Genomic DNA, 18,623 nt, shown 5'->3' with positions numbered 1-18,623 from the left:
TCTCTGGGACAGCTTTCTGTATCCTTTCCCTAAACCATGATGGTGAACAATCTTTGTCTTCAGGTCATTTGAGAGTTGTTTTGTGACCCCCATGTTGCTACTCTTCAGAGAAAATTAAAGGAGGAGGGAAACTTACAATGGACCCCCTTAAATACTCGGATTCACCTGTGTATGTAGGTCAGGGGTCACTGAGCTTACCAAGCCAATCTGAGTTCCAATAATTAGTTCTAAAAGTTTGGGAATCAATAAAATGACAACGGTGCCCAAATTTATGCACCTGCCTGATTTTGTTTGAACAATTATTGCACACTTTCTGTAAATCCAATAAACTTCATTTCACTTCTCAAATATTACTGTGTGTGTCTCCTATATGATATATTTAACTGACATTTTTTATCGTTACAACCAACGATTTATACAGGAAAATAATGACTATTAACAAGGTTGCCCAAACTTTTGCATCCCACTGTATATAATCAACTGAAAGCCCAGACACGTGACCTCCCCTGAGCTAATCACATGACTTCTGAAACCAGTTGGTTGCACCAGTGATGATTTAGGGGAGTCAAATTAAAGGGGTGAGTACCTTTGTATTTTATATTTGTAATTAAATTAGACAGAGATCTGTTATCACCTTGGCATCTAAAGGGTCTTTTTTTCTGTTGATTAGTGTCAAAAAAGGAAAATTAAATGCACTGGGATTCAATGCTGGATAACAAGAAAACTTGTTATGGATATTTTTTAGGCAAAATCTAATTATCTTCACATTGTTGTATACAAATGCGTGTTTTGATCAAATATGATCCCGTCTATTAGTACAAGGTTTACCCAGTTTAAAAAAGTGCCCTTTAAAGAAAGTCCCACACGCATACACGGGCACCGACAACCTGACATTTAAGGCAGGCACATTGCCAAAGCTAAATAAGCAACTGGGAATTGAACAAGAAAAGCAAAACAACAAGATGGCTTGTTTACCGATGAGTTTGTGGAGCAAGGACACTGAGATTCGGGGGGATTGCTGCCAGCTCCCGTCATGTGGCTGCACTTTGCTTTCTTTTTCATTTCTTTTGTACACATTATGTCAAACAAATAGTCCTGAGCAAATACCCACCTGAGCAGAAAGTTCTCCCTGAAATGCCACTGGGTTACATTGCCAAATGAAAGTCACATTGACATCCGGTTATTAGACGGGAGAAAGTCAGAAACTTGGCTGACAGAAAGAAGGGAAGGACTTCCCAAAATGTGACTGCGTTTAGCTGAAACTACGTGCCGGGTCTGCTTCAGCGGGACTGTCCTACACGGAGCCTGACTCGCTGGTACAATAAGATTACAGTGGAACCTTGGATTTGTTCCGGAAACGCGCTTGTAATCCAAAGCACTCGTATATCAAAGCGAATTTCCCCATAAGAAATAATGGAAACTCAAATGATTCATTCTACAACCCAAAAATATTCAAATAAAAATGATTAATACAAAATATAAAGTAAAAATACATAAAACAAATGATTCTGCACTTTACCTTTGAAAAGAGTCATGGCTGGTGTGAGGGAGACGAGAGAGGAGGACGACTTTCACTCTAACTAACGGAATCTGTTGGCTCACTGGAATCTTCTTCTGTTATTGCGACTTTAACAAGGAGCCTCTCCAATGACAGCTGCTTTTGCCTGAAGAGTCACTACACTTGGACACATAATAAAAAAAAAATGTTTTACGCACTGAAAGTTTTTAAACTCTTTTGGGATTCCACCCAACAGGACGACACACGGAACAGCGTCCCGAAGCAACCGCAAGGCTCCCAGTGCTGTAGCAGTTCGCCGTAAAAGTGAATCCGAAAAGATCGTGGACATGCTATAAGCACCCGCCATTGATGGGTGATACAAGGAACATTATAAATGCGTAGGGCACAGGACTACTTGGGCACTCATGACCCTGCTTGACTGCTGTGTATAGGAGAGCGGCAGATCACACGCTACAAAAAATAACCGCGCTGTTCCTGTTTCAAGCTGAATAAAGCTGGCATTGCTGAGACTCAGCCTCGTGTTTTGGGGTGCAAGACGGGGACTCACACGTTACAACACACACACGTGTGGTCATAATGCTATAGTAAACTGCAAATGCTTGTATGGATGTTGACTATATGTGTGAGGCATGCCAACTGAGACCGAGAATGGGAGACGATTACCCACAATCCTGCAGCGAGAAAGAGAAAAGAACCATCAGCTTAGTTGTGATCACGTGACGCTCGGCAGACAAAGCGTATACAGACTACTCGTATTGCAAGACCTCGCTCATTTATCAAGTTCAAATTTATTAAAAATTTTAGCTCGTCTTGCAAAACACTTGCAGTCCAATTTACTCGCAATCCAAGGTTTTCCTGCACTTGATACAATTTGTCACATACGTGTGTTTAGGAGGCTGCCAACAAGCCGCAAGGTGAGTGATACCACAAGAGATGAAGCGTTGATTACTTATCCTAATGTCTCTCTCTCTCTCCATCAACAGAACTAAAGGAGACAAACAATAACTCACCATCAACAATTCCGGTTTCCCAAAATGGTTATCCTCCAACATCACAACCTTCACGTTCCATTAATGATGTCACTTCTGGCTACCCCTGAGATAATGTCACGTCTTGCTTCCCCCGAGGAGATGTCACTTCTGGCTTCCCCAAGATGACGTCACATCCGCCTCCCCCAAGATGACGTCACATCCGCCTCCCCCAACATGACGTCACATCCGGCTGCCCCAAGATGACGTCACATCCGCCTCCCCCAAGATGACGTCACATCCGCCTCAACCAAGATGACGTCACATCCGCCTCCCCCAACATGACGTCACATCCGACTGCCCCAAGATGACGTCACATCCGCCTCTCCCAACATGACGTCACATCCGGCTGCCCCAAGATGACATCACATCCGCCTCCCCCAAGATGACGTCACATCCGCCTCCCCCAAGATGACGTCACATCCGCCTCCCCAAGATGACGTCACATCCGCCTCCCCAAGATGACGTCACATCCGCCTCCCCCAAGATGACGTCACATCCGGCTGCCCCAAGATGACGTCACATCCGCCTCCCCCAAGATGACGTCACATCCAGCCATTAGCTTTGTTTTCATTTCCCGACTCCATTTTTGTATATATACCCCGATCTGAACGTCTTTTGAGTTGTCAAATACTTTTGTTTTGATCCCTAATTGTGAAACTTTTGGTTTGTGTCTAACAAACATTATACTGGGCTATTCCCCAACTCTTCTCTGGAGTCTGTCAGAGTCTTTTTTCTCTTACAAATTTTAATACAATTTATTTTTGCAGAGCCCAAAATCACACAGGAAGTACCACAATGGGCTTTAACAGGCCTTGTCTTTTCACAGCCCCCCCAGCTTTGACTCTCCAAGAAGACAAGGAAAAACTCCCAAAAATAAAACCCTTGTAGGGAAAAAATGGAAGAAACTTTGTATAAGGCAGTTCAAAGAGAGACCCCTTTTCAGGTCGGTTGGGCGTGCAGTGGGTGTTAAACAAAAGGGCGTCAATACAATACAATACACAGAACAGAACATAAGTCATCCTCAGTACAATATAATATTACAAGGACAGGGCACAATTCAACAGGAGATGACATCCCATAATACAAGTTGGACTTGTTATGTTGGGCATATTGTATTTAAAACTGCCAAAACGCATTTACAAATGGAGCAACTCATGTATTGCAGTGGTGGTGATGCCCAGACAGCTCCAAGCTCAGAGTGTTCAGAAGCAGCCTCTGCACAATTTCACACACACTGAATAATAGTAGTACCTGACTAGACCAGGGGGTGGCGAGCTGCACTAACTCTCTTTCTCAATCCTCTGCAGACCATCCACAGGAAATCCCACTAGGTTCCAGCGCCATTGAAGGTGTCACTTCTGATTCCGGCGCCATTGAGGACTTCACTTCCAGTCCCAATGACGTCACATCCTGTACTGATCTTTAAAGCCGCAACATTTTCTCCATAAAGTCAGTTCTGGTTTGGACATTGAACCAATCGCAACTCAACAAAATTACCCAATTGTGCAGCCAGGGAATAATATACGGGTGGCTGCCCCAAACCTTTGATGTTTCCTGAGTCTTTTTGTGACATTGGACAGGTCAAGGAGTTCTCCTACTGTAAGGAGACTGCGTCTGAGCTCGACATTACAGCATTATGGCTGACCACCGGCAGTTCACAAAAGTGCAAATTCACACACTGAGGTGCCTCGTGGTCTGGGAGCACAGCAAAACACTTGGCGACGAGGATAGGATTTGCACTGTGCATAGGTGGAGTGTAGCGGCGCGGCTGCACAGAAGAGGTAGAGGCCTAAGGGAAGCACCATCACCAGAAAGCTTCAAGCTCTCAGTGTTCAAAAGTGGTCTCTGTGAAGTCAGGACAAGACGTTCTCCTTTTAGCTCACACTGTAAGGAGACTGCATCCGAGTCGCATGTTATGGGATTACGGCCACCGTGCGCATTTATGCGCTGGGATGCTTCATGGTGTGTGTCCAAAGCAATACATTTGGCGATGAGGATGGGATTGGCACTGCAGATTAGTGGAGTGCAGTGGTGGTGATGTGCATAAAAGTTGTAGGCCGAGGAAGTGTTTTGTTACCATTTTGCTGGAATTAAACGGGACAAGCTGGCTGGTGTCCCAGCTTTTTACACTGTGTGCACAATTATTAGGCAAGTGAGTATTTTGACCATATCATCATTTTTAATGCGTATATTCCAACTCCAAGCTGTATTAACTTGAATGCTTATTGGATTTAAGCACGTCAGGTGATGTGTATTTGTGTAATGAGGGAGGGTGTGGCCTAAGGAGATCAACACCCTATATCAAGGTGTGCAGAATTATTAGGCAGCTAGTTTTCCTCTGGCAAAACGGGCCAAAAAAGAGATTTAACTGACTCTGAAAAGTCAAAAATTGTAAAAAGTCTTTCAGAGGGATGCAGCACTTTTGGAATTGCTAAGATATTGGTGTGTGATCACAGAACCATCAAACATTTTGTTGCAAATAGTCAACAGGGTCGCAAGAAACGTGTTGAGAACAAAAGACGCAAATTAGCTGCCAAAGATTTGAGAAGAATCAAACGTGAAGCTACCAGGAACCCATTATCCTCCAGTACTTTCATATTCCAGAGCTGCAACCTACCTGGAGTGCCCAGAAGTACAAGGTGTTCAGTGCTCAAAGACATGGCCAAGGTAAGGAGGGCTGAAACCCAACCACCACTGAACAAGAAACATAAGTTGAAACGTCAAAACTGGGCCAAGAAATATCTGAAGACAGATTTTTTCAAAGGTTTTATGGACCGATGAGATGAGAGTGACTCTTGATGGACCAGATGGATGGACCTGTGGATCAGTAATGGCACAGAGCTCCACTCCAACGTGGAGGTGGGGTACTGGTATGAGCTGGTATTTTTAAAGATGAGCTAGTTGGACCTTTTGCATTGAAGATGAACTCAAAATCAACTCCCAAACCTACTGCCAGTTTTTCGAAGACACTTTCTTCAAACAGTGATACAGGAAGAAGACCATGATTTTTATGCAGGCCAATGCTCCATCACTTGCATCGAAGTTCTCCACTGCGTGGCCAGCCAGTAAAGGCCTTAAAGATGAAGGAATAATGACATGGCCCCCTTCCTCATCTGACCTAAACCCTATCGAGAACTTGTGGGCACTTCTTAAACGCTAGATTTACGGGGAGAAAAACAATACACCTCTCTGAAGAGTGTCTGGGAGGCTGTAGTCACTGCTCCACAAAAAGCTGATCGTCAACAGATCAAGAAACTGACAGACTCCATGAATGGAAAGAAATGCTTATGACTGTTATTGGAAAGAAGGGTGGCTATATTGGTCATTGATTGATTGATTGATTTTTTAAATGTCAGAGATGTTTATTTGTAAATCTTGAGGTGTTTGTTTATTATTCTCACTATAACAGATGAAAATAAACAAGTGAGATGGGAAAATTTTCATTTTTCCTTTAGTTGCATAATAAATCTGCACACTAATAGTTGCCTAATAATTGTGCGCACATATGTATTCCCCTGATGATGTTCACACTCACATTTCCGTTGTGAAACATTCAGGTTTCAGGTTTATTAACATTTTGGATTGACTGATAGCACTGTGTTTGTTCCATATTAAAATTAATCCTCAAAAATACAACTTGCCTAATAATTCTGCACTCCCTGTATGTCTCTGGATTGTGTCATTTCCTCACTCGACAACAATAAAAAAAAGAATACAGTATATGCACAAATACATAAATAATGTCTTTAAACAGTATGCACACCTCAGATATCTGGGGCCAAATAAAATGCAACGACACGGAGATAAAAAAAAGAGAAAGGTCACTTACCTGCAGCATGTTCAGAAGGAGGCTGCGGAAATTTGTTCCCTCCACCATGAAGAGAGCCATTTTGTCACAGAGCTTGGCAGCAGTGGATGCAAAACTCCGGTCACTCACGGCTTTCTGATATATAGTCCTGACAATTTCGGACAGCATCTCTTCCGAGTTGGTAGAATTCTGGGCTTCCTCCATAAAAGTGGAGAGCTTGGCGTCCACTTCGCTGCTGTTGTTCCTCATGCTGTTCAGGATCTCGATCAGCTTGTCCATTCGGCTTTTCTGTGGGTTTGGGGTTTCCACAAGGACCTCATCCTGCAATGATATTAGGGAACACGCGCTTAGGCGGCTGTAACTAAAAAAAAGGAAGGCTAGTTTGACATATTTTCCTCGCCTCTTTTGTTATCGCCTTATACTGTGTTAGCCATTGTGAACGTAGAGAAAAGCCAAGCAAAATGACCCCTTTTATTGGCTAACTAAAAAGATTACAATATGCAGGCTTTCGAGGCAACTCAGGCCCCTTCTTCAGGCAGGATGTAATACAGAAACGGGAGTTCCCTGTGTTTATATACACACTAGGACAAGTAACAACATTGGTAAATCTTTAAGTGAGACATCGTAAATGTAAAAAATGAATAGACCCCTTCAGGCTAAGGTTCATTTAACAAGAGAAAAGAATAATGTATGGTCAAGATCTTTGGATAAGATAACTGTCCACAAAAGTCCATACAATGTGGATCTGTATTCAGGTTGTCTGGGTCAGTCTGTGAGATGCAAACAATCCTCACACTTAGCCATAAAACTCTTGTCTCTATTCACACCATGTTGTAATTGCAGGGCTGGGCAAAGTCGTTCCTGGAGGGCCGCAGTGGCTGCTTGTTTTTGTTCCAACCCAATTGCTTAGCACTTATTGCTCAAGTAAAATTTCTGCTGCATTTTAGTTTTGTCGCTTGTAAAGCTTTTGAACCTGTGAAAGATGCCCGGACACAGACAGACATGGAGACAGCCAGATGTCCAAAAGTACACACACACGTTTATTTCACACAATATTACACAGCACAAACACAGTACACAAATTAGCAAAAAAAAAACAGCTGCCAGTCCTTTTCTCCTCACTCTATTGACGCCTTCACTCCACTCCTCGCAAGCTCTGTCCTCTTCCACTCGACTCTGGCTCTTCGAATGAACTGAGGCAGCCTCTTTTATCTCTCACCAGGATGTGCTCCAGGTACTTCCTGACAGTCTTCCAGCAGCACTTCCTGGTGTGGCGGAAGCCTTCCTGGTGTGGCGGAAGCACTGCCCTTTATGTGATGTTCTAGTCGGCAGTGTGGTATAACTATACGGTCTGTATTATGAATGTGGGCACACGTTTTACATCTTTTCTGTAGGGCAGGGAGATGTAAAAGTCTGGTTTTCGTCCCCTCCACAGTACAGAAACAGCACTTATAAAAATTACTAATGACCTCTTGATGGCAGCTGATTCTGGTTTAATTCCTATTCTCATCCTCCTTGATGTGAGTGCAGCCTTTGACACTATTTGTCACACTACTTTTCTCAATAGATTATCTTCGATTGGCATTACCCACACTCCACTAGTTTGGTTCAGATCCTACATCATCCACACTCCACTAGTTTGGTTCAGATCCTACATTACCCACACTCCACTAGGTTGGTTCAGATCCTACATTACTCACACTCCACTAGGTTGGTTCAGATCCTACATCATCCACACTCCACTAGGTTGGTTCAGATCCTACATCACCCACACTCCACTAGGTTGGTTCAGATCCTACATAACCCACACTCCACTAGTTTGGTTTAGATCCTACATTACCCACACTCCACTAGGTTGGTTCAGATCCTACATCACCCACACTCCACTAGTTTGGTTCAGATCCTACATTACCCACACTCCACTAGACTGGTTCAGATCATACATTACCCACACTCCACTAGGTTGGTTTAGATCCTACATTACCCACACTCCACTAGGTTGGTTCAGATCCTACATCATCCACACTCCACTAGGTTGGTTCAGATCCTACATTACCCACACTCCACTAGGTTGGTTCAGATCCTACATTACCCACACTCCACTAGTTTGGTTCAGATCCTACATCACCCACACTCCACTAGACTGGTTCAGATCCTACATTACCCAGACTCCACTAGGTTGGTTGAGATCCTACCTCTCAGGCTGCACTCAGTTTGTTCAGCTTAAAATTTTCACATCCAGGCCCACCGCTGTTACTTCAGGTGGGCTCTTTCCTGGGGCCCCTCCTCATCGTTATTTACCTCCTTCCCCTTGGTAGTATCTTTTCTAAAATATAATATTAGCTTCCACTGTTACGTTGATGACCCCCAGCTCTACCTCACTAGCAAACCTTCTGCTTCCTTTCTACCCTCCTCCCTTACTGATTGCATAGCAGAAATCAAATCCTGGTTTTCTTCAAATTTTCTTAAATTAAAAGACAAGTGACAAAACTGAGGTTCTCCTCATTGGTACAAAATCAACAATATCAAAAACTGATAATTTTTCCTTTGTTATTGATAACTCCTCTGTCTCCCCTTTCCCACAGGTGTCCCCCTTGGCAATACTTTATCCTATCAGCCCCACATCAATAACATATCCTGGTCTGCGTATTTCCACTTGCGTAACGTTAATCGTATTCGCCCCTCCCTCACTCCCCACACCACTGCTATTCTCGTTCATAGCCTCGTCACTTCTCGTCTCGATTATTGCAATTCCCTTTCCTTTGGTCTTTCTCGCAAATCCCTTTATAAGCTTCAGCTGGTCCAGAATTCAGCTGCCCACCCTCATCATTACTAGAACCCCCTCTATTCACCATATCACTCCCGTTTTGCAGCAGCTTCATTGGCTTCCAGTTAAGTTCCGCATTCAATTCAAAATTCTCCTACTAACTTTTAAGGGTATCGACAACCTCGCCCCTCCATATCTGTCTGACCTCCTCCATGTTGCCATTCCCTCCCGTACCCTCAGATCTTCTTCCTCCATCCACTTGACTGTCCTCTTCATCCGTCTTATCACCACCAGCATTCAGTTGCTCTGGAACTCACTACCACCTGAGCTTAGAAATATTGAATCATTTTCACTTTTCAAATCTAAACTTAAAACTCATTTGTTTAAATCTGCTTTGATTACAATTGCTCTGTTTGATTTTAATTTTTGTATTTTAGTTTTGTTAATATTGGGAGACAGAATACATGTGTATAAATGAGAGGGAGGTCAGTGGAATGGTGAGGATGCAGGGAGGTAGGTGAGTTTAAATACTTGGGATCAACTCTCATCTGTGGAAGAGAGGTGAAGAAGAGAGTGTAGGCAGGGTGGAGTGGGTGGAGAAGAGTGTCAGGAGTGATTTGTGACAGACGGGTATCAGAAAGAGTGAAAGGGAAGGTCTACAGGATGGTAGAGAGACCAGCTATGTTGTATGGGTTGGAGATGGTGGTACTGAGCAGAAAGCGGGAGACAGAGGTGGAGGTGGCGGTGAAGTTAAAGATGCTAAGATTTGCATTGGGGGTGACGAGGTTGGACAGGATTAAGAACGAGGACATTGGAGGGTCAGCTCAAGTTGGACGGTTGGAAGACAAAGTCAAAGAGGTGAGATTGTGTTGGTTTGGATATGTGCAGAGGAGAGATGCTGGGCATATTGGGAGAAGGATGCTAAGGATAGAGCTGCCAGGGAAGAGGAGAAGAAGGTTTATGGATGTGATGAGAGAGGACATGCAGGTGATGGGTGTGACGGAGCAAGGTGATGAGGACAGAAAGATATGGAAGAAGATGATCTGCTGTGGCGACCCCTAACGGGAGCAGCTGATAGAAGAAGAAGAGTGAGACAAATGAATGTGACACGAGAGTTTAGAATTTCAGTTTTTATTTACTGGTATTGCTACCTAAACGTGTTAAATGGCATAGAAGATAGCACCTTGTGTAGCAAACCACCAGATTTTTCAGGTAAGGAAAAGCATAGGACCCTGTGACTCACAGGCCTTCCCTTGTTCCCCAGGTGTTCCCCATGGCTTTGAATATGAAGTCTTGGTTGCCACCTTGGAGCTTCACCTGTGAAGGCCGCATTTGGTATTAAAAGGGATAAACCAACATGAAGACCGGAGAGCTGTCTATGGGAGAAAAGCAAACCCTTCTGAAGTCAAGAAAGGAGGGAAAATCAATCAGAAGCAGGCAGCACACAAACACTGGGCACTGCCAATACACTGATCTGGAAAGTTCTGAAAAAGAAACCAACCACCGGTGTGCTGAGCAGCAGACATCAAAAGGGTTAGCCAACAAAAAACAAACAAACAAACAAACAAGGCCCCAGTAGTGCGTTGTGTACACTAAGCATAACCTCCCTTGAGTTGAACTCCACATGTCATGATAGATAACCCGACATCCTGCTGACCTTCTTGATCGCTTCTGTAAATTGTCTGCATGTTAATAGTGAAGAGTCCAACTCATCAGAGTCAACTCATACTATGGCCTGGGTATGAAAGGAGAACCCTGGGGTTATGAGATAACAGCACTAAGGACTGCGCCACCATGTCACCCCAGAACATAAGAATAATTTTGGTGAGAGCAGGCCCAATAAGCTTGTCAATCCTATACACCTAATTATCCACAGTAAGATGAAGTCAAAATTTAATTTAAAGTTCTACTTGGTAAGACATATCCAGAACTAAATCCAACTAATACTTTATGGCCAGGCTTGATAAGGGCTGTTTACTCGCAATCCCCATGACACCTGACAGGCATCTAGTAGCTCAACCACATCAGTAACAATTATTACAAATATTATTAAAGCAAGGAAAAAAACATAGATAGATAGATAGATAGATGTGAAAGGTGCTATATAATAAATAGATAGATAGATAGATATGAAAGGCGCTATATAATAGATAGATATATAGATAGATAGATAGATAGATAGATAGATAGATAGATAGATGTGAAAGGCACTATATAATAAATAGATAGATAGATTGAAAGGCGCTATATAATAGATAGATATATAGACAGATAGATGTGAAAGGCGCTATATAATAGATAGATAGATAGATAGATAGATAGATAGATAGATAGATAGATAGATAGATAGATGTGAAAGGCACTATATAATAGATAGATAGTGAAAGGCGCTATATAATAGATAGATGTGAAAGGTGCTATATAATAGATAGATAGATAGATGTGAAAAGCACTATATAATAAATAGATAAATAGATGTGAAAGGCACTATATAATAGATAGACAGATAAGATAGATAGATATGTGTGGAAGTGTGTGTGTCTATCTGTCCTGCCCGGAAATGCATAAGCAAGGTGAGCACGTCGGCAAAATGAATCCTCCTAGGAGAAAGACGCCCTTTTAATTACCTGATATCTCTACATTTCAATTTTTTTTCTAAAGTTTTCAATAGTTTCTACGACCCCGGGCTTTTTACAGCTAGTCTAATTATATTGTGTATGTATATATATATATATATATAGTGGTGGAGGGCCGGGGTCTTTGCCCAACTGGGACACCTCCACGCTTGAAGGACTGGGGGAGTAAGCGTTGACCAGAGCTGTACCTCCCCCATAACGCTAGGTGGCAGCCCCCTGGGTTGCAGCAGTGCCTCAGACTCCCACATTCTCAGTTGGACTCTGATACAACCCTGTAGGGGTCCGTGAGTGCCCCCAGGGGGTGCTGTAGCAGACACTGAGTCATGGAGTGCAGCTCTTCCTCCACACTCAGAAGTGCTGCCGGAAATCCATTTATGCATACCTGGAGCAGTTCCGGGTGCCTTTTAAAAGGGGCCAGCAGACACTATTCCGGGGGCCAGAGTTGGGTGGGAGTAGACAAATCTTGTTGGGAGGAGGAGTGGAAGAAAAGAGAAGAAAGAAAGAGAAAGAAAAGGAGAAAAACTGTGTATTGTGCTGTGCTTGAGACTGTGTTATACTTGTGGTGAACGGAGAAGGTGTTTCCCACAGGGGAAAGAGAACATAAAAAGCCCTGTGTGCTTTGGAGTTGTGCCTCTGCATCTGTCTGTGCCAGGTTGGGGCAGCGGTGCCTACCTTGGATGGCCATGATATATATCTATAAATATAAAAAAAGCATGAAAAATATGGCAATTTTTAATTTCTTTGAAAAATTTGTAGGCCACATAACTAACCAATGAGCGCAATTCCAAGTAAAAATGACACACCGATTGAGAAGCTGGTTGGAGTAAAAACTTGCCGCCATGGGGGTCTCTGAGGATTGAACTTGAGCCTTCCAAGTTTTCAAGGAGCCATTTAGGGTCCTGCCTTTATTGTTCCCCAGATAAAGGCAATTCTCAAACTATAATAAAAAAAATCCCATCCACAACAGTAATAAAATTGGAAATACAGAAGAGGAATCAACGTACCTTTTCTTTTAGCCGCCTTCTCAGCCTCTCTTTAGAAGACTGCAGCAGGTTCACTTTGGGGCCGTCTATAAGGCTGTCTCTGCGTTTTCCTTCCTGGTGAGACGAGGCAGACCCCTCAGGTTGGCTGTTGTGAAGTTCTGGCTCCTTCTTGGCAAGAAGTCCCCCGCCAGACTCCTCCTCAGTTCTTAAATTCTCAGTCTCTTTGGTATTTCTGTTGGCAGTATCCTTGTCTGTAGGCCCCTGCAGTGAAAGCTTCTGGTTCTGGTGCCACCTACGGTTCTGACTGTACCCGTGGTGGGAGGCTCCTTGCCGTCCTGAAGGGTGAGGGGATGGACCCTGATACTGCCTGGAGTGATCCCGGTTGTGTTTTGCATTGTTCTGTGAATGCTCAGGCTGTGCAGGCTGTGAATGCTGCTGCTGCTGTGGTGGCATCAACGGTGGTTGCTGCTGATGGGAATTCAGGGGTTTGATTCCACCTGGAGGTCTCGGTGCTCTCCTGCAAGGCAAATGAGAATCTTTAGCCCACAATTTAGATGGTCAACTCATCTGTCACTCTGTCAAGTCTCAATCCTGGATGACTCAGCTCTTACTCTGAAGATGAGACTTGGCTTTTCTCAACCCATTTATGCCTGATGTAAGGCCCAGAGCTAGAGCTGCTCTTCTCCATTTATGAGTAGCAAGTCGAAAGAATGAAGTTCATGAAGATCCTGAACTGTTGTCGATAAAAGGGAACAGATACGGGCGAATTCAACAGGATTAGCCACATGCTCCTAAATCCCACGTTATCTGTAATAAAGCTCTGCAGCACAGCAGGCTAATGGAGGCTCATGCTCTTTAGTACGACCTGATTTAAGGTCACCGGTTCAGAAAGATTATTTGCATTCTGCTGGTAACAGTGAGAACTTAAATGGATCTGAAAGCTGACTGGTCTTTAATGTCATCGTATGTGCTGAAAAAGAGGACAGGGAGGAAGCCATGGCTTAACAGTATGTGCTCGCTAAGAGCAACTGATATGTGCAATTATTATCTTACTGTAAATGTATTGTGCATTGAGATGGGCAACCAACCCACTGCACCTATGAGAGGGAAAATGCCCTTGCCCATCGTGCCCATTGGGGGTCTGCCTTTCCTGAATTGGCCTGCTCTCCCACCAGTGTGGTGCAAAACAGCTGACAGCCATGTTTAATATCTCCCTAGAAGAGCCCACTGTCCCCACTCGCCTCAAGTCCGCTACAGCTGCCTCAATTCTGAAAACAGGCAGTGGTGAGGACCCTGAGTGATTATCGCCCGGACCCCCTTTTGTAATGAAGTGCTTTGAGTGACTTGTCCTCAGATACATTAATCAGAACATTCCCACCTCCATGGACCAATAGCAGTCCACTTACAGGGTGAATGGTTCAACTGAGGACGCTTGTCCTTCACACAGGCCTGTCACACCTGGAGCAGAGGGACACGTGAAGGAAACTCCACTGTAATTATGTTGTTGGACTTAAGTGCAGCGTTTGACACCATTGACCATTCGATTTTACTGCGCAGGCTAGAAAATAAATGATGTTGGGCTCACAGGCCCCGTGCTCGCTTGGTTTAGTTCTTATTTAGCAAATCGGTTCCAATATGTACAGAAATGTGCTGACAGGACTCCATCACTACACACAGAAGTTCAATATGGTGTCCCGCAGGGCTCTGTACTGGGACCTTTACTGTTTTCACTTTACATGCTTCCACTGGGATCTCTCATTAGGAAACATAATGTTCATTTTCACTCGTATGCAGATGACACCCAGTTATACCTTTCTTTTAGATCAAATGACGTTTCTCAGATGTTGTCTTTTAATTAGTTGTGTTAGTGAATTAAAGGAGTGGATGAATGAGAACTACTTGTCTTTAAACACAAATAAAACTGAGATGTTAATTGTTGGAGGGAATGACGCTGATCATAATATTCTGTCATCATTTAACTCAGTTGGAATCCCCATTAATTGTACTGAATCAGCCACAATCTAGGAGTTCTCTTTGACTCTAGCATGTCATTTAAAGCGCACATTACAAAGTTGTCTAAATCATGTTTCTTCCATCTTAAAAATATTGGGAAATTAAGGTGCTTTCTAAATAAACAGGATTCTGAGAAATTAATTCATGCATTTATTTCTAGTAGGATTGACTACTGCAATGCGGTGTTCACTGGCTGTTCAAACTGTTCTTTATACAGCCTCCAGTTAATCCAAAATTCTGCCGCAAGAATTATTACAAGAACTAGAAAATACGAACACATCACTCCAGTTCTTAAATCCTTACACTGGTGCCCGGTTAAGTTTAGGGCAGATTTCAAAATCCTCCTTTTAACATATAAAGCATTAAATGGTCAAGGTCCGGCTGACTTGTCTGAACTTACCATGACTTACAAACCAGAGCGCACATTAAGATCTCAAGATGTATGATTCCAAAGATTAATAAAATAACAGTGGGAGGGTTATGCTTTTAGTTACAGGACCCCTAAACTGTGGAGTGGTCTGCCTGCTACTATAAGAGATGCCCCTTCACTCTCAGGCTGAAGACTCACTACTTCAGTGTAGCACACCCTGACTAGAGGTGCTGATTAACTGTACAGACTGCATCTCTGTTGTTAGTCATTAGCACTAAAACATAAGTAACATGACAGTTAGAATTTGTTACTAACCCTCACCTGTTCTGTTTCTCTTCTTGGTACTCAAATGTGGCACTTGGTGCCACGGCCCACCTGCCAATTTGTTTTGCCTGCCTAAGGTTAAGTCATCCCTGATGGAGGATCACAGGAATCGTGGGAAAGAGGGGTCCTATCATTGGATTAGCTGGCCCAGTGCTGACTCAGCTGTGGAGTGGCTAGTAGGGGGAAGCAGCTTGATGGCCGAGGTCTCCAGGACTCTAAACAAATCCAAATCATATTACGGGATATCACCTACTGTTAAATTCTATTCCGTACTTCTGAAATTTTTATGCACTATTGAGGATTTGTACTGATCTGTGTATTGTATTGAATTGACCCTCTTTTTTTTGACACCCACTACACCCCACCTACCTGGAAAGGGGTCTCTCTATGAACTGCCTTTCTCGAGGTTTCTTCCATTTTTTCTGACTTATGTTCTGTTCTGTGTTTTGTATTGTATTGATGCCCTTTTGTTTAACACCCACTGCACGCCCAACCGACCTGAAAAGGGGTCTCTCTTTGAACTACCTCATACAAAGTTTCTTCCATTTTTTTCCCTACAAGGGTTTTATTTTTGGGAGTTTTTCCATTGTCTTCTTAGAGAGTCAAGGCTGGGGGGCTGTCAAGAGGCAGGGCCTGTTAAAGCCCATTGCGGCACTTCTTGTGTGATTTTGGGCTTTACAAAAAATAAATTGTATTGTATTGTATGTGTCATCGAGTATAGCCCTGTCTGGCTACCAAACGACAGCTGTGACCAAAAGTTTGGAGAATGACACAAATATTAATTTTCACAAAGTTTGCTGCTTCAGTGTTGTTAGATCTTTCTGTTAGATGTTTCTATGGTGTACTGAAGTAGAATTACAAGCATTTCAGAAGTTTCAAAGGCTTTTATTGACAATGACATGAAGTTTATTTGCAGTGTTGGCCCTTCTTTCTTTTTCAAGATCACTGCAATTTACCCTGGCAGGCTGGCAATCAACTTCTGGGCCAAATCTTTACTGATGGCAGACCATTCTTGCCTCATCAGAATTGGTGGGTTTGTGTATGATGATTGACCACAAGTTCTCAATGGGATTAAAGGTCTGGGGACTTTCCTGACCATGGACCCCAAATTTTGATGTTTTGTAGAATATATATATATATATATATATATATATATATACAGTCCCTGACAAAAGTCTTGTCGCTTCTCTATTTTGTAGAAACTCCTGCTATTAACCTGGCTTTTAATTAATCAACTGGTGTTAGAAATAGCTCATATGATAAGCTAAAGCCCTCCCAAATGATGTTTAATGCACTGAAATAAATTAGTTTCACTAAAAAAAGATTTATCATTTAATCAAGACAGAAAGATCAAATTTGGGCAAGACAAAAGTTTTGTCGCCTATACAAAAAATGAACAACTTTACTGCAAATCCAAAAATATGTCAGCAAATTAAGTAGTGGTGCTGCGAGATCCAAATTTAATATCTTGTATGACTTCCATGAGCTTGAAGGACAGCATCCATGTGGTTTGGCAAGGATTCATACAATTTATTGATGAAGTCATCAGGAATAGCAAAGAAAACAGTCTTGCATGCCTCCCAGAGTTCATCAATATTCTTTGGTTTCGTCTTCCATGCTTCCTCTTTCATCCTACCCCACATATGCTCAATGATGTTCATGTCTGGTGACTGGGCTGGCCAATCCTGGAGCATCTTGATCTTCTTCGCTTTAAGGAACTTTGATGTGGAGATGGAAGTATGCGATGGAGCAGCATCCTGCTGCAGAATTTGGCCTTTTTTATGGTTGGGAATATAAGAGGTAGCTAAGAATTCTTGGTATTTTAGACTATTGATGTTGCCTTCCACCATGCAGATCCCTCGCATACCCCCATACTGGATGTAACCCCAGACCATGATTTTGCCTCCACCAAACTTCACTGTTTTCTGGGTAAATCTCGGCTCCATGCGGGTTCCAGTAGGTCTCCTGCAATATTTGCGGTAACTGTGGTGTAATTCAACAGAAGATTCATCTGAAAAATCCACCTTCTGCCACTTTTCCAGCTTCCATCCTTTTAGCAGGGTGTGGGCCTTGGCAAATGCCACACGGTTTTTCAATTGTCTTTTGTTTAGTGCTGGCTTATGGGCACTGATTCGACCATGGAGGCCATTTCGAGACAGAATCTGACAAACTGTTCTGGTTGACACAGGGACTTCAGGTGACCAGGTCTCGTGGAGCTCTGCTGGCTGGCCTTGGATTTTCGAGCCAACAAACGGTCCTCTCGAGCAGTTGTCTTGCGGGGTGTCTTCCTGACCTGGGCTTGTCAAAAACGTCTCCAGTCTCTTCAAATCTTTTTTTTTATCCTCTGAACTTGACGCTGAGACACATTGAAGGTGTTTGCCACATCAGCAGTGGATTTGGTCTTCAGCCTCTTGATAATCAACACTTTAGTCTCAGGCATGTTTGCAGAGGTCTAGTTGCAGTTGATGTGAAGGTCTAGTGTACTGGGGTTCTTGTTATACACACCTGAGACCTAATTGATCCATTATTAGTCACAGGTGAAGCTCATATGACAAGGCGACAACACTTATGTCTTGCCAAAAATTGACTCAATGGGCTTTACCAAGCTGTGAATATTAGAATACCTTTTGTCAGTTTCGTTTGGCACTGAAACATTATTACAAAAGCTGATGGGATTAAAATGACCCATTTCTTGTAACAAAATCTTGATTAGAAATACACTGTGTGCACAATTATTAGGCAAGTGAGTATTTTGACCATATCATCATTTTTAATGCGTATATTCCAACTCCAAGCTGTATTAACTTGAATGCTTATTGGATTTAAGCACGTCAGGTGATGTGTATTTGTGTAATGAGGGAGGGTGTGGCCTAAGGAGATCAACACCCTATATCAAGGTGTGCAGAATTATTAGGCAGCTAGTTTTCCTCAGGCAAAATGGGCCAAAAAGAGATTTAACTGACTCTGAAAAGTCAAAAACAGTAAAAAGTCTTTCAGAGGGATGCAGCACTTTTGGAATTGCTAAGATATTGGTGTGTGATCACAGAACCATCAAACATTTTGTTGCAAATAGTCAACAGGGTCGCAAGAAACGTGTTGAGAACAAAAGACGCAAATTAGCTGCCAAAGATTTGAGAAGAATCAAACGTGAAGCTACCAGGAACCCATTATC

General features: G+C 43.0%; 1 protein-coding gene across 3 annotated transcripts in view; it reads right to left on the bottom strand.

Moving 5' to 3' along the window:
- ctif (CBP80/20-dependent translation initiation factor) overlaps nt 1-18,623 on the bottom strand; it is a 423,275-nt gene that overhangs the window by 97,179 nt on the left and 307,473 nt on the right. For all 3 annotated transcript variants that reach the window (XM_039759672.1, XM_039759673.1, XM_039759674.1), the window contains 2 exons: nt 12,766-13,261; nt 6,380-6,679 (listed from right to left, as the gene is read on the bottom strand). In XM_039759672.1, coding sequence (XP_039615606.1) covers nt 6,380-6,679; nt 12,766-13,261 — 796 coding nt within the window. The remainder of the gene's footprint in view (nt 1-6,379; nt 6,680-12,765; nt 13,262-18,623) is intronic.

This window comes from Polypterus senegalus, chromosome 7 (genome assembly GCF_016835505.1).
Source record: "Polypterus senegalus isolate Bchr_013 chromosome 7, ASM1683550v1, whole genome shotgun sequence".
NCBI lineage: Eukaryota > Metazoa > Chordata > Cladistia > Polypteriformes > Polypteridae > Polypterus > Polypterus senegalus.
Note: the sequence above shows the minus strand (reverse complement) of the source record. Positions and strands in the feature narration are given on the sequence as shown.